General features: G+C 39.8%; 1 protein-coding gene across 8 annotated transcripts in view; it reads left to right on the top strand.

Annotated features, from left to right (window-relative positions):
• Positions 1–13,467, top strand: part of ARHGEF6 (Rac/Cdc42 guanine nucleotide exchange factor 6) — a 123,814-nt gene that overhangs the window by 54,811 nt on the left and 55,536 nt on the right. For all 8 annotated transcript variants that reach the window (XM_033403656.2, XM_033403655.2, XM_033403657.2 and 5 more), the window contains one exon: positions 1,908–1,978. In XM_033403656.2, the coding sequence (XP_033259547.1) occupies positions 1,908–1,978 (71 nt within the window). The remainder of the gene's footprint in view (positions 1–1,907; positions 1,979–13,467) is intronic.

Genomic DNA, 13,467 nt, shown 5'->3' with positions numbered 1-13,467 from the left:
CTGTGCTCTCCTCCGCGGCTCCGAAGCTTCTCCCCTCCGCCTCCCGCAGTCTCCGCCCGCGAAGGGGCTTCCTAGTGTGTGGAAACTTTTACTCCTTCACAGCTCTCTCCCACTGGTGCAGGTCCCGTCCCTATCCTTTTGTCTCTGTTTATTCTGTTTTCTTTTTCCCTACCCAGGTACGTGGGGGGTTTCTTGCCTTTTGGGAGGTCTGAGGTCTTCTGCCAGCGTTCAGTAGGTGTTCTGTAGGAGTTGTTCCACGTGTAGATGTATTTCTGGTGTATCTGTGGGGAGGAAGGTGATCTCCGCGTCTTACTCTTCCGCCATCTTCCCGGAAGCCGGGCCTACTTTTCGTTGCGGTGCGTAGGCTTCTCATTGCGGTGGCTTCCCTTGTTGTGTAGCAGGGCTCTAGGCGCACGGGCTTCAGTAGTTGTGGCACGTGGGCTCAGCAGTTGTGACTCACGAGCTCTAGAGCACAGGCTCAGTAGTTGTGGCACACGGGCTTATTTGGTCTGCGGCATGTGGGATTTTCCCGGACCAGGGCTCGAACCCATGTCCCCTGCATTGGCAGGAGGATTCTTAACCAGTGCGCCACCAGGGAAGCCCCTAAATTTATTTCATTTAGAGTGTAAATATATGCCACAGAGTACTGTGGTGTTTGAGAGGGGCTAGCATAGGATATTCTGAAAACCAGTCAGGTCTGTTTAGGATTTTCAGTTCTAATAAAATTGTGGGTTATTGTACTAGATATAGTATTTATTATATAAACTATATTTCTTTAAATACTGTATGACAGAAGTGTGTGTTTACGTACTCATAGAACTCATCAGAAACCACATATAGAGATGTGGCACTAAAATTATTTGAATTATCTAATAAAATCTTAGGGGGTGTTAAAGCAGCTTAGTGTTTGGCTGTGAAACCAAGAAGTCTTGTATAGAGGCAGGGACATGCTGCATATTCTCCCAAATCTTCTTTCTTCTCTAGGCCCTTGGTACCTGAGTAATACCACTTTGCAAAATTCAGAGAGGGTATTAGGTGTAGTGAGAACCTATAACCTAAATGGCTTCTTTTTTTTGAATTTTATTTTATTTATTTTTTATACAGCAGGTTCTTATTAGTTATCTATTTTATACATATTAGTGTATATATGGGTAAGATGAACTTTGTAAAAGAAAGGCATCTTTTTATAGCACAGCATAATGATATTAAAATGATACATAAAAGAAGAATTTTCTGCTAGTTTTCAGTGTATTAAAGATTCTGATTATTTTGTTTTTGGCACAATAGACAGCCCTAAGAAAGGATGGCTGCTATTATTCTTGTATAGTAAGTTGCAAGATACAAATATACATATTTGTTATACATATACAAGATACAAATATACATATTTGGTTAGCATTGGCTTTGCTTATCTGTTTTGAATAAGTTGAATGCAGAGGCAGACTGGAGTGAAGAAACAGCCCAAACTGGAACTGAAATTCTTGCCTTGACCCTGTCATTAAGAAAGTCTAGGGCTTCCCTGGTGATGCAGTGGTTGAGAGTCCGCCTGCCGATGCAGGGGACACGGGTTCGTGCCCCGGTCCGGGAAGATCCGACATGCCGCAGAGCAGCTGGGCCCGTGAGCCATGGCCGCTGAGCCTGCGCGTCTGGAGCCTGTGCTCCGCAACGGAAGAGGCCACAACAGTGAGAGGCCCGCGTACTGCAAAAAAAAAACAAAAAACAAAAAAAAAAACCTCTAGCTTGACCAGCTGTAGTTTAGTAAGATTATACTTTCACTTATTTGGGAATGTACATTTCCACTGAGCCTTCCACTTGACAATATTTATAGTATGTTAGTTGCCCTATGTTATAAACTGTTCATCTTACACCTGTATAATATTAACATAATTTAAATGTCTTTTTCACAGAGAGACCTCTCTCCCCCAAGGCTGTCAAAGGATTTGAAACTACTCCACTTACCAAGAATTATTATACTGTGGTGAGTGTTCAGATGATGAACAAAAATTTTCTTGACTCTCTACATGGAGAACCACTGATGTGTTGAGGCGACACCAGTGGAAGACTGGAGAAAGTTGCATTGCAAGGGTCTCCACTAATGACAGTGGAGCTCTTTTATTTGTAGGCTTGTTACAGATGTCTAGAAGTTTTACAACCACTGTACTGAGAAATTCAAGGGTAGCACAAAGGTTCAGAGCAAGGTCTACTAAACTGCAGCAAAAGAGAAATCAGCTAATATGTAGACATTATGGGGAAATTTAGCAGTTAGATCTAGCCTTACCAGAAAGTTAGGAGGTGAATTCCCAAGTTCCTCTAATGCAATACGTTTTAAGTGATTGCATACTGTGATTTTATTTTAGAATCAATCAATCAGTTACGATAGCCTCTGAAATATTATCAACCTTGTTCTTGAGGAGAGCCCAAAGGGAAGACTGCCCTTTGGCACAGAGGGAGGAATGAGATGGCTCTGGCTTGAGCACAGATATGTCAAAATATATTAGCTATAAATAGGGCATGTGCAATACTCAAAATAAGTTCCCATTTGAAAAAGAAATCGTATCCTTTTCCTTAATCTACTCTCTGCTTTCCTCCATGTCTCCTTTCCAGACTTGGCCCAGTCAGCAATGAAAAGGTCAAGTCATCATGACCTCTAAGTCTCCCTGTCTAGCATCCCTGTCATCTTCCCCATCACAGCTGAAATACAGTTTCACTTTTCACCCAATGCTCTATGTGCATTTGTACTATGTGCTCCTTTCATGTGTCCATGGATAAACAGTTTTTATTTTTATTTTTAAATTTTATTTTATTTTTGGCTGCACCACGCGGCTTGTGGGATCTTAGTTCCCCAACCAGGGATCGGACCCGTGCCCCCTGCAGTAGAAGTGTGGAGTCCTAATCACTGGACTGACAGGGAAGTCCCTAAACAGTTTTTAAATCTCTCTATACATTTGGTTTCAAAAAATGGAATTTCATTCTTCAGTGCATTTGCTCTGTAATGATGACATGAACAGTAGTTGGCATGAAGAATCAAGTAGGAGCTTCATAGGTAACCTGGACAATAATCATAGGGGATAATTTTGTCACTGTTCTTCCTCTTACATTTCCGAGGTTAAAACGTTACCCAACAGAGCTAGGCTCCCTTCTCTCTTCATCCCTGATCACTTTTTCTTTTTAAACTGGCAGTATTTTGATGCCTTTTTTTCCTACACCTATATAGCTATATATCATTACATAGTTGCAATCATACTATATACACAATTTGTGTCCTGAGTTGTCACTTAACATTATATCATTTTCAATTATTTATTTACCTTCTATTTCCTTTTTTTCTTCCAGTTTTATTGACATATAATTGACATGCAGCACTGTGTAAGTTTAAGGTGTACAGCATACTGATGTGACTTACATACATCATGAAATGATGACCCCAATCAGTCATTGAATATCCATCATCTCATAGAGTTACAAAATTTAAAAAATAAAAAAAAATGTTTTCCTTGTGATGAGAACTCCTCAGGATTTACTCTCAACAACTGTCATGAAGAGCATACAACAGAGTCAATTGTATTTATCATGTTGTACATTACATCCCTAGTACTTATTTATCTTAAAACTGCAAGTTTGTACCTTTTGACCACCTTCACATAATTCCCCCCTGCCTCTGGTTCTGACCACTTTTAGCTTCCAGGCGACCCCCAAGGATTTAATTTTTAACAGAAGGGCACAGTCAAATGGTAGGTGAAAGTGTTACCGTAGCTGCTTCTCCCTGTGGACCTGGAGCACACCATCGCTCTGCTTTCAGTCTCTCTCTGCCTCTGCTGAGTCTACCAATTTAAAATGCTGGGATTATCCAAGGCAGACTAACCTCTGTGATTCTTATGCGCGTTATGTAAACCCCATATATACTATATACCAACTCTGGACGTACTGTAGTTTCTCTTTTATTTTTTAATTAATTTTATTTTTGGCTGTGTTGAGTCTTTTTGCTGCCCGCGGGCTTTCTGTAGTCATGGCGAGCGGGGGCTACTCTTTGTTGCGGTGCATGGGCTTCTCACTGTGGTGGCTTCTCTTGTTGTGGAGCACGGGCTCTAGGGTGTGCGGGCTTCAGTAGCTGCAGCATGCGGGCTCAGTAGTTGTGCCTTGTGGGCTCTAGAGTGCAGGCTCAGTAGTTGTGGCACATGGGCTTAGTTGCTCCGTGGCATGTGGGATCTTCCTGGACCAGGGCTCGAACCCATGTGCCCTGCATTGGCAGGCGGATTCTCAACCACTGTGCCACCAGGGAAGCCCCTGTACTGTAGTTTCTATCACCCATCTCCTGTTGGAGTTCATGTACATTATTTCTGGTTCCTCGCAATTATAAACAATTCTGCAGTGAACATCCTGTGTGTGTAACTTTGGCAAAGTATATAAAGATCTGTGAGGTGAAAAAAAAAAAGATCTGTGAGGTGGATTCCTAGAAGTTAAATTGTTGAGCCAAAATATATATATATGTATTTAAATTTTGATAGATTTTGTCTCAAACCAAACTTAATAAAACAGAAGGTCTTGGAGAGCCCATGATGGCCTGGGAAGGAACTGTAGAGCTGTGGTGTAAATATTGCTGAATTATTGAGACCAGTTAGACATGTTGTTGTAACTAGATATGCATGTGAAGGGATTTGGGTTGATTGTTGGTGTTTTTTTCTAATTCACATTTTTGAGTATTTAGGCAAATTTTTAGCAGCAACTAATTCAAAATATGTTCTGAGTGTTCTGATTGCCCTCCCAATCTGTGTTGAATACCTTAGACAAACCAAAATAATTCTAGCTCACCCACAGTATTTGGAGACCTGGAAAATCAAGTTCACCCACATGTAAGACGTCCGCATCTGATCTTTTTTTCTTTGGTAAAAATGTAACAAATTTTATTTCCCATATGATCTTATATTAACTCTTATCCTCTCTAAGAGTCAGTAATTGTAGACATTTTCTGTTGCTAGTACTATAAGGGCAGTAGTGACTAATTTTTACTTCATTTTTTTTAAAACAGGAAGTATTTCTTTTCTGACTACATAACATTATGTAAACAATGATTTTAAAAAAAGTCAGACAGTTCAGGAAAAGTATAAAGAAGAAAATAAATATCACCTGTAATCCCACCACTCAGAGATGATCACTATTAACATCTTGGTGAATCTCATGACAATCTTTCTTTGAGGTAGATGTCTATGTGTGTGTGTGCGTGTGCGCGTGTGTGCACACGTGTGCACATATATACATATATATTGCCTATGACGTGTGTGTGTGTGTGTGTGTGTGTGTGTGTGTGTGTATTTTAAACAGAAATTATGTATTCTTCATTATTTCTCCTTCATGGAGATTTTTCTATTCTCAGACCCTGACAATACTGTCGCTGACCAGACCTGTTCTTATGCTCTTGCATTCAGCGAGTCCTTGCTAGTCCAAATGCTTCCTTTATTTTGGTCATGTGTATTAGTCAGGGTTCTCCAGAGAGACAGAACCAACAGGATCCATATAAAGAGATTTACTGTAAGTAATTGGCTCCCGTGATTATGGAGGCTGAGAAGTCCCACGATCTGCCATGTGTAAGCTGAAGACCCAGGACAGATGGTGGTATAGTTCAGTACAAGTCCACAGGCCTGAGAACCAGGAGAGCTAATGGTGTAAATTCCAGTCCTTGGGTAGAGGACTGATGTCCCAGCTGAAGAAGTCAGGCAGAGTGAGCAAATTCTCCCTTCCTCCACCTTTTTGTTCTATATGGGCCCTCAACAGATTGGATGATGCCTACACATATTGGGGAGGGCAATCTGCTTTACTCAGGCTACTGATTCAAAGGCTCATCTCATCTGGAAACACCCTGACAGACATGCCCAGAAATATTATTTAATCTGGGCACCTCGTGACCCAGACAAGTTGACACATAAAATTAACTGTCGTATCCTGTAAACTTGGGCAGGATAGAGACCTCTTGGAATTTGCAAGTCTGCAGACGTTCTCTCCCCTTTTTCAGGTTTCCAAGGGATTGTCTGCTGATTTCAGCCCCATTTAGGCCTCGATATGCTTCTGGTGGCACATCAGTTTTGAAATGTTTAGAAGTTCTCCGGTGTCATCACGAGTGGCATGGGGTACCCAACTCAGACCTGCATCTGCCATGAGGCTTTTTTTTTTTAAAGCTCAAAAAACCTTGGATTAAAAGGAAGTCATCAACGAAATACAAAATATTTAGCACTGAATGATGATGTAAACAGTACATGTCAAAAAGTAGTTTCCTTCCTTCCTGCCTTCTTCAGAGGGGCATGTTTAATGCATCTAACTGAGGCTTGGCCTCTCCTGGCCCGTTGTTTTGAATGAGAGTTTAGCTCATCCTTTAGGGACATGGCAGCCTAGAGGCTTTTGCTGCTCCTGACCTTGCTTCCTTCATTGTCCTCAGAATTCACTGCCATTTGTTAAACTTCTCTTACTACTGAGGAAAAGCATATCATTTTCTCTGAATTATTTTTCTAATAATCTTCTCATTGGCTCTCTTTGCCTATTGTAAGTTGATGTTACATGCCAGGAGGGATTAAAAAATTAATAATAAGCACAACAATAGAAAATGGTAACTATGAGAGGTGATGGATGTGTTAATTAGCTTGATTGTAGTGATCATTTCACAATGTATACATATATCAAAATATCAAGTTGTATACCTTGAATATATACAATTTTTATTTGTCAATTAGACCTCAATAAAACTAAAAAAAAGAAAAGAAAAGAAAGAGGAATCTATGTAGCTTAGTTGTCAGGCTTAATTTGCATGCAGTGCTTAGGTCTTGGCACCCATGGTCTCACTGGGAAGACAGGACAGACATGATGGTATAAGCCACGTGGCAGACAGTGATGTCAAGTTATAAACTGTCCTAAAATGAGTTGCTCCAAATGTGGTTGGAAGATCTTTTGTATTTGAAAGCCCCCAGGGAGACTGTTAAAACTGCAGATATCTGGTCTCCACATCTGGCTTGTTACATCAGAATCTCTGGCAATAGGTCCCAGGAAACAGCATTTTTAACACCCCCTCAGCCCCCTTCTCTCCATCCCCCCCGAGGTGAGCTGATACTCACTAAACTAAAATTTGAGAACCAATAAAGGGAAAGGTTGAATGGGAGAGAGGATTGATGCCATGTCAGGACTTAGATAAGCAGAGAAGAGCTGGAAGGGAAATCAGGCAGGGGGAACCCTGTGAGCACATTCATCCAGGCAAGAATGTGCGTGCCTGCAGTCCGTCCCTGCAGGTCACAGAATGGACTGCGTTCTCTTCTATCCCCATCAAAATGCCTCTCGGAGGGTGAAATTCTTATTTATTGCAACTGGTGCAGCCCAATATAAGAATGCAGTCCCTCGTGCTGCCACAAATAGGCCAGACTCACAATAATCCTAATATAGGCACACCTCAAAGGTATTGCCAGTTCAGTTCCAGACCATCACAATAAAGCGAGTTACATGAGTTGTTTGTTTTCCCAGTGCATATAAAACTTATGTTTACACTTTACTGTAGTCTGTTAAGTGTGCAATGGCATTGTCTTAAAAAACAATGGACACACCTTATTTAAAAAAATTTTATTGCTAAAAAATGCTCGCCAACATCTGAGCCTTCAGCGAGTTGTAATCTTTTTGCAATAGTCACATCAAAGATCACTGGTCACATAACAAATATAATAATAATGAAAAGGTTTGGGGTATTGCGAGAATTACCAAAAGTGACACAGAGACATGAAGTGAGCAAATGCTGTTGGAAAAACGGCGCCAATAGACTTGCTTGATGCAGGGTTGCCACAAACCTTCCATTTGTGGAAAACCCACAATATCCGTGAAGCGCAATAAAGCAAAACGCAATAAAACGAGGTCTGCCTGTACTGAACTCTGGGGATGAGCATCTAGCTGCAGAGTGAGAGGTGACATTTCCCTACATCCAAATAGGAAAATATAATCAGTAAGGGCCAGTATTATTTATTTTTTCTAACTTTCTTCTCCTTTATTGTAACGTGTGGCAGATGTCTTACCAGAACCTCCGTGCGGTCGGAAAGGTGGGAAGAAATCTGAAACCCGTTCAATCACATCAGAATCCCAGGAAGCCTCCTGTAGTTCTTGCTTCTGCCACCCATCTTCTGTTTACCCCCCTTTTCTCTCTCACTCATCTATTTACCCACTTGCTCCCACCCTGAATTTTCTCTGCGTTTCTAGTGCTTATCTACCCTTCTAAAAGAAACTTTATTTTTTAGAGCAGTTCTAGGTTCACAGCAAAATTGATCCAAAGGTTGGAGATGTCCTGTATACCACCTACCCACACACATGCACAGGCTCCCCCAGGATCAGCATCTCCCACCAGCGTGGGACATTTGTGACAATTGATGAACCTACATTGACCCATCATTAGCACCAAAGTCCAGAGTTTACATTACCATTCACTCTTGGTGTTGGACATTCTATGGGTTTGGATAAATGTATAATGACACGTATCCACCATTACAGTGTTGTTCAGAGTAATTTCACTGCCCTAAAAAACCTCTGTGCACCCTCCCTTTTTTAAAACCACCAGCCTAAACTACCTTACACATCTATCCAGTTATTCCTTCTCTATATCCCCTATTCTTTTTTACCTACCCATTTCCTGCCTAACTCATCCATATCTTCCATCTGAGGTCAGGGAGGTGACAAGAGTTTTCAGAGTCCATCTCTGTTTTGCAGAATCTGTCCATAACAGGGCAAGAGTGCTGCTTGTTTTGTGAAAACCAAGGACCTGGAGGGGTGAAATTGATCACTGCACTTGAATGTAAACCGGCGAGCTCTTCTGCCATATACGTCAAATATGACATAAATACCGTAGTGTATTACCTTTACCCATCTCCTAGGAGTTTACCAGCATGAACCCATTTTTGCAGGCATCATACTTATCTCAGAATTCCTATAATATGATGGTTTTGCTTAGATTAAGGTTTCCTGGGGCCATTATAATCTTCCTTTATCATGGGGTGTATCTCTGTTTCCAGCTTTTGTTTATGCATTTTAGCCTCTTAAAATAATTTCTTCAGACTTATATGACTTGTTCCCTTATGGAAAACAGAGTTATAAAAATGAACTCACTCTAAAGCCTTTCCAGGAAATGGAGGAAATATATTTTACTGGAAAATCAATAGCCCAGGACGGAGGTACAAAAGGCCTCCACCTCTTTTTTCTATGGCTTCTCACCATCTGTTTTATTCTGAATTTAGTCAGAGGTTAATTGAGCAAAAGGATACTCTGTTGTCCTTGTGAAGATGGAGTCAGAGAGGCAAAGGCAATGTCTGGACACAGTCCATTTTAGTATTTGAGTGGATTTCATCTCGATCAGATTGTACTGCTCTGAAGTTGGTTGGCCTGCCAAACTGTTTGCGTTCTGACTCACCACTGAGGCCTTCTGTTTGGGAACACATAGCCTTCTCTGTCTGCTTCCCTTTTTATCCTTTTACAGTAGATGCCCTGTGGCCTGAAAAATAAAGAACCAGTCTCCGCAGTTCATCAGTTGGTCTTCTGAGATTGAGGAAAGCAATAAAAAGCCAAATGAATTTGGGAGAGAATCCCAGGCATCCACCCTGATGAGCATTTCTACTAATCAAACCACAGCAAGGGCAATGCTATTTAGTACATCATCATTCAAACAAATTTTGCATTATTTAATGAAGGACTCATTAATCACCTGTGTCAATTTAGCTTGTAAAGTCAGCATTTAGCCACCCTCAAGACTTGCAACAATACGAGTTTAGTGTATGTTTCCATTCAGCTCTCCAGAACTTACTCAAAGGCAGCAGGGAGTGTCTGCCTTCCTACCTCCGTTTGTCCCATATGAGTGGTTCCAGCACAGATGGAACCCTTAGAAAGTGTGCTGCTTCGCCTAGCAATTAAATCCACTGGAGCAGGACAGTTGGCACCTTTCTTGCAACATCTTAGTGCTTTCTCTTAAAGGAACTACCTGTGATAGCATTTTAAAGGAAGTTAAAATAATAAAACTGTTTCAATGGGGGGAGGAATGTTGAATTATAGCAACCATGGAATTAAAGCAGTGATGTTTAATTGTCTTAAAAATCACACTTTGTGATATAAATAATGTCCGTGAATTTTCTAATTTAAAAATTCCCTCAGGCAATGACTTTTGTTTTGTTTTTCTTTTTTTTCAATGGACATTATACTTTGGGTAGTGTGACAGTTACAGACAACAGTGCTTGAAAGCAAGGTTGAGGATGTGAGATGGCTCATTACCAGACATGGTCTCTTTAGAAAAATGTGAACAAAGGAGATGATGAGATGACTTCATTCTCTCCTGAATATAAGTGGGAAACCAGGCCACCATCCTCTTTTTCCTCCAATACAAATACTGTAGACAAATGTTGCTAAAACGGTAGTCTGCCTATGAGTTTTACCTCTTAATAAGATGTGGTACTGTTGAATTCTAGTGCAGCTCTCTCCATTTTTAAGAATAAAAAAATGAATCCTAGTGCTGAGCATGAGTATAAATGATTATTTAACACATTGCAATGAACAGCAGCTCAGCTGGGCAGAGACCGCTAACAATGGACACATTTGAGTTTGGAAGGACACTACTGGATGAGGACTTGGAGTCAGAGAAAAAACAGAAAAGTTTCTATTAACAGATGAGAAATTTGTGCTTTGACTTTAAAATAACAACTATAATGACACATAATTCACACAGCACAAAAATCGCCACTTTAAAGTGTACAATTCACTGATTTTTAGTAAATTAACAGAGTTGTGTGATGATCACCACCATCTTACTTTCCAGCATTTTCATCACCTCAGTAAGAAACCCTGTACCCGTTTGTAGTCACTCCCTCCAGCCCTTGACAACCACTAATCGACTTTCCATCTCTATGGGTCTTCCCTATCCTGGATGTTTCATATAAATTGAATCATACAATATCTGTTCTTTTGTGTTTGACTTCTTTTTTAGCATAGTATTGTCAAGGTTCATCCATGTTGTAGAATGTATCAGTACTTCATTTTTTTTTCTTAAAGAAGGAAAGTATTTTTTTAATTAATTAATTTATTTGCCTGTGTCGGGTTTTAGTTGCGGCATACGGGATCTTCGTTGTGGTATGCAGGCTCGTAGTTGCAGTGCGCGGGCTCTTTAGTTGTGGTGTGCGGGCTCTAGAGTGCACAGGCTGAGCTGCCCCGCAGCATGTGGGATCTTAGTTTCCCGACCAGGGATCGAGCCTGTGTCCCCTGCATTGGAAGGCGGATTCTTAACCACTGGACCACCAGGGAAGTCCCTTCATTGCTTTTAATGACGGATTAAATCTTCCATATTATGGATATATACCAGGTTTTGTTTATGGACCTTTGGATTATTTCCACTTTTTGGTTATTATTTATAATGCTGCTGTGAAAATTGATGTGCAAATTTTTGCACAGACATATGTTTTCATTTCTCTAGGAGTGGAATTACTGGGTCATATAATAACTCTATGTCTAACTTTTTGAGGAACTGCCAAACTTTTCCACAGCAGTTACAATTTTTGACTTTCCCACCAGCAATGTATGAGGGTCCCAGTTTCTCCACACCCTCACCAACACTTGTTCTTTCTATTTTTTTCTTTTTATTATAGCCACCCTAATGAGTGTGAAGTAGTATTGTGGTTTTGATTAGCATTTCCCTAATGGTTAACTATGTTGAGTATCTTTTTATGTGCTTATTGGCCATTTGTATATCTTCTTTGGAGAAATGTCTATTTAAATCCTTGGCCAACTTTTAACTGATTATTGTTGAGTTGTAAGAGTCCTTTATATATTCTGAATAGTAGAACCTTTTCAAATATATGATTTGTAGATATTTTCCCCATTCTGTGGGTTGTCTTTTTACTTTCTTGATAATGTCCTGTGATACATAAAAGTTTTCAATTTTCATGAATTTCAGTTTATCTATTTTTTCTCTTGTTGCTTGTGCTTTTGGTGTCATCCAAGAATCCATTGCTGAATTCAAGATCAGGAAGATTTCCTCCTCTGTTTTCTTCTAAGAGTTTTGTAGTTTTAACTCTTGAATCCATTTTGAGTTAATTTTTGTATATGGTGTGAAGTAGGAGTAATTCTTTCTTTGTATGTAGTTATTCAGTGGTCCCAGCACCACTTTTTTTTTCTTTAAAGAGGGATTGCACAATCAAAGGGTACATGTGTTTTTTGTTTTTGTTTTTTGGTTGTTTTTATTTATTTAATTTATTTTTGGCTACGTTGGGTCTTTGTTACTGTGCACGGGCCTTCTTTAGTTGCGGAGAGTGCAGGCTACTCTTCTTTGCGGTGCCTGGGCTTCTCGTTGCGGTGGCTTCTCTTGTTGCGGAGCATGGGCTCTAGGCGCGTGGGCTTCAGTAGTTGTGGCACACGGGCTCAGTAGTTGTGGCTCACAAGCTCTAGAGCACAGGCTCAGTAGTTGTGGCGCATGGGCTTAGTTGCTCTGCAGCATGTGAGATCTTCCTGGACCAGGGATTGAACCCGTGTCCCCTGCATTGGCAGGTGGATTCCCAACCACTGCACCACCAGGGAAGTCCCAGCACCACTTTTTATATACCTTTTTTTAAACTTTTTATTTTGTATTGGAGTATAGTTGATTAACAATGTTGTGTTAGTTTCAAGTGTACAGCAAAGTGATTCAATTATACATATACATGTATCTATTCTTTATCAAATTCTTTTCCCATTTAGCCAGAACCATTTTTTGAAAAGACTACTCTTTCCTTATTGGAAGTTCACAGCACTCTTGTCAAAAATAAGTTCACCATGAGTTCATTTCTGGACTCTCAATTCTATTCCATTGGTCTATATATCTATTTTATACCAGTACTAAACTGTCTTGTTACTGAAGCTTTTTAGTAAGTTTTGAAATTGAGAAGTATACACTCTAACTTTGTACACTCTTCTTTGCCAGGATTTTAAGTGTTTGTGAAGGATTGATGTGAATTCTTTAAATTTTTGGTAGAATTAATCAATAAAGCAATCTCATCCTGGGCTTTAACTTATGGGAAGTTGTTTTGAATATTAATTCAATCTCTTTACTTGTTATAGAGATATTCAGATTTTCTACCTCTTTGTGAGTCAGTTTTGGTAGCTTGTGTAGTTTTAGAATTTTTTTTTTTACTTTTTTAGTGATTGCCCTAGAGTTTGCAATATACATTTAGAACTAGTCCAAGTCCACTTTCAAATAACACTGTATTGCTTCACAGGTACAAGTGCAAGTACTTTACAATAACAAAGTGTTCCTAATCCCTCCTTCCTATCCCTTGTATCATTGCTGTCATTCATTTCACTTATACATAAGCACACATAAGCATTTTATATATATATATATATAATCTAATACATTGTTTCTATTATTATTTTGAACAAACTGTTATCTGTTTGATCAATTAAGAAGAAAAATAAAAGTTTTTTATTGAGGTATAGTTGATTTAC

The sequence above is a fragment of the Orcinus orca genome, chromosome X (assembly GCF_937001465.1).
Source record: "Orcinus orca chromosome X, mOrcOrc1.1, whole genome shotgun sequence".
Classification (NCBI taxonomy): domain Eukaryota; kingdom Metazoa; phylum Chordata; class Mammalia; order Artiodactyla; family Delphinidae; genus Orcinus; species Orcinus orca.
Note: the sequence above shows the minus strand (reverse complement) of the source record. Positions and strands in the feature narration are given on the sequence as shown.